The following is a 2,983-nucleotide window of genomic DNA, read 5'->3' as shown; positions in this document are numbered from 1 at the left end:
AATTGTGCGCAGCTGAATCAACTTCACGTTCCGCCCTCTTTAACCATAAATGGTCGATGCAAATGACCTCATGAATGCGATCTGCATATAAAAGAGACTCAGATGCCGGTATTATGTCTTGTTGGAAACTATGGCAGGACAGAGAAAAGCCAAAAATAGAAACTTCACGGAGGTTGAGGTGGAGACACTTGTGGGTGAGGTGGAGGTCCGAAAATAAATTTTGTTCGGCGGTCACGGGATCGGGATCACCAACATTAAAAAACAGAATGAGTGGCAACATGTTGCTGCGGCAGTGAACGCTGTCAGTGGTACGGAGCACACAGTACCTGAATTGAAAAAGAAGTGGTCCGACATAAAGGTACATTTTTATTTCCTCACGCACAGCACTTGTTTATAATTAATTGCTCAAATCTTACTGGTCGTATAGTGAAGATCATTAATTACAGGTGGGTGCAAAGCAGAGGCTGTCCTCACACCGCCAGTGCGTGACTGCAACTGGAGGGGGACCCAGTACTCCTGACCTAACACCAATTGACACGAAAGTTGGAGCCCTCGGCCGCAGGTCATCCGGCTGCCCCCACCCCCAGCACCAAGCGTCAGTCCGCTGGTCGGGTGCTCACAGACGCAGTTCTGCAGCTACAGAGGGAAACGATAGCTGCAGTCAACAACTTGACTGAGGAGATGGGGCAGATTCGAAATGTTATCACCGAAATTGCCATATTAAAAGATACGGTGAAAAAATGAACCTTGAGTCGTCTTCATTTCATAAACGCTGCATGACATCCGCACGTACTCTTGCACCCTGTTGAAATCCGACTTGCCTCGGAGGGGGCTGGGCCTCCGGGTCAAGCTCGGGGGGAGGGAGGTCGGGGGGGAGAGGGATGCCGTTCCTCTGGGACAAATTGTGCAGCACGCCGCAAGCCCTTATAATGCGGCACACTTTGGCAGGCTGGTATAAAAGCCTCCCCCCCGACACATCCAGAGCGCGCCACCGGCACTTCAGGAGGCCGATTGCGCGCTCCACCACTGAACGAGCACGGCCATGGACCTCATTATATCGTTGTTCCTCGGCGCTTTGCGCGTTCAAAACTGGGGTGAGGAGCCAGCGTCTCAGGGGGTATCCACTGTCCCCTGCAATGCAGAAAATCATTAGTTATGTCAAGAACCACAATGTTACATTCCTCTTTAAAAAAAATAAACTCACCTAGAAGCCAGCCATCCCGCCCCAAGCCTGCCTGTAGTCTGTTCCCTACACTACTGTGCGTCAGAATAAAGGAATCATGTGTTGCACCAGGCCAACGTGCCACTATGTTTGTAAAGTTCATATGGGTATCACATCAGGGCTTCAGACTAACTTTTTCCTTGGGTGCACTGGTGCCTAAAGTTTTAATTTGGGTGCACCAGCACGTATTTATGGTGCACCAAAGTTTTGAGTTGTTGAGGGGGGGGGGGGAAGGGGCGTTGAACCGTGCCTGCCTTGGGCTGAGTTGTTGACGGGGGGGGGGTGGCAACTGCACCGGTTGCACCGTCGATATTTACGCCATTGATTAATAATATTTTGACCATTAAATAAATGCCGAATCTGTATCTCTCATAAAGAATATCGTCAGACAATGCCAAGGGATCGGTTCTGTCCCGAAAAACCCTCTGTCTCCAGAGAGACGCCTGTACGATAAGTGCGCCGTGGTCCATGGGAACGCCCACAAATGGTGACGCCATTATCGGAGTAGGGGCTAGGAAGCTGCGCACGCCGATATAAGTAGCCTATCTCCGGGTAGACTCGCTGAAAAGCTGCTCCCGACCAGGTTTGGTTGCGAGCAACAATGGTGATACAGCGACGCTTAAAGAGATCGACTTTCATGGTACAGCTAACCCAGGCTTTCAGCTCAACATACCTCGCTAACCCTCTAATCGAGCTTCGTAGTACAGGCCCCTGGATTGGGCTTTGCGGGTTTGTTTACCGGCGTTGCTATTGTTACCGGTCTTGCGTGTTCCAACGGTTTATTAGGTATCTAATAAATCGCTGTCTAATCAATATTATAATATTATTATTATCTATTACAATATTATGAATAGACTGCTCTGTAAAAAAATAAAATAATAATAATTATGCCAGATACATTTTCAGTCGCACCGGTGCGCCCAAACTAAATATTTGGTCGCACTACCCCGAATTCTAGGCGCACTCTGGAGCCCTGTCACATATAACTTGAACATTAATAGTGTGCACGTGCTTGCGGTTGACGTAAGCGAACTCATGTTCAGATCGAGCCCTTATAGCAATATGAGTGCAGTCAATTGCGCCGATTACGTTTGGGAAATCGGACATGGGAAATGCTGCAAATTGCCTTTTAATCTCGGCCTGTTCTTCCACTGTGTAGGGAAACCTTATGTATCGACTGCCCATATGTATGATGCCATTTAAAACGCTGGGCATTAGGGCACTGAGGGATGGCTCTGATATACCGGATCTACAGGGTGGAAAACAAAACAAAATTAGCACAATTATGTTTAAATGTGAAAGCACGTTGTAAGATGCAGCTATATGAAACACTTACCTGTCTGCCAATTCCCGTTGGAAACAGCCAGTTGCCAGGAACCCCAAAGTGGTGAGGACCTGCGTCTGCACCGGGATTGCGTGGTGCCCTTTCCAATGCTGGACCCAGTTCAGCACATAGATCAAAGAGCATAGCTCTAGGGAATCTAAAACGGCTCATTAGCCAGTCATCATCATGGGCCAATAAATCGTTATGGTCCCTGAAGACCCTCTCCCTCCGAATCATGCCATTTGCATGGTCCTCCAGCAGTGCCATGGTGCAGCATTACGCACTGGGCTCACCGCTGTATTTATAGGGTTACGCTAATAAGACTGACCGAGAACAGCTTGGTTAATCAGTTTGTAATCACCCACGTAAAATGTTCTTGAATATAACCCCTTTTGAATGCCTGATTTTTCATGAAAAGCATCAAGAGGAACGGACTA

General features: G+C 48.2%; 1 protein-coding gene across 1 annotated transcript; it reads right to left on the bottom strand.

Moving 5' to 3' along the window:
* Positions 1–757: 757 nt before the first annotated feature.
* Positions 758–1,330, bottom strand: LOC130406838 (putative nuclease HARBI1). The gene is made up of 2 exons (XM_056612494.1): positions 1,205–1,330; positions 758–1,131 (listed from the first exon to the last, which is right to left on the bottom strand). The coding sequence occupies exons 1-2, from the start codon at positions 1,323–1,325 to the stop codon at positions 764–766; spliced, it is 489 nt and encodes a 162-aa protein (XP_056468469.1). The 5' UTR covers positions 1,326–1,330; the 3' UTR covers positions 758–763.
* Positions 1,331–2,983: the final 1,653 nt, after the last annotated feature.

Source organism: Gadus chalcogrammus, chromosome 17, assembly GCF_026213295.1.
Source record: "Gadus chalcogrammus isolate NIFS_2021 chromosome 17, NIFS_Gcha_1.0, whole genome shotgun sequence".
NCBI classification, from domain to species: Eukaryota; Metazoa; Chordata; class Actinopteri; order Gadiformes; family Gadidae; genus Gadus; species Gadus chalcogrammus.
The sequence above is the reverse complement of the archived record's forward strand: the minus strand, read 5'-3'. Positions and strand labels throughout refer to the sequence as shown.

Coding starts and splice junctions, on each gene's coding strand:
- LOC130406838 (XM_056612494.1), bottom strand. CDS start 1,325: ATGAACTTTACAAACATAGTGGCACGTTGGCCTGGTGCAACACATGAT. Junction 1,132..1,204: donor GCGGGATGGCTGGCTTCTAG/GTGAGTTTATTT, acceptor TCTGCATTGCAG/GGGACAGTGGATACCCCCTG.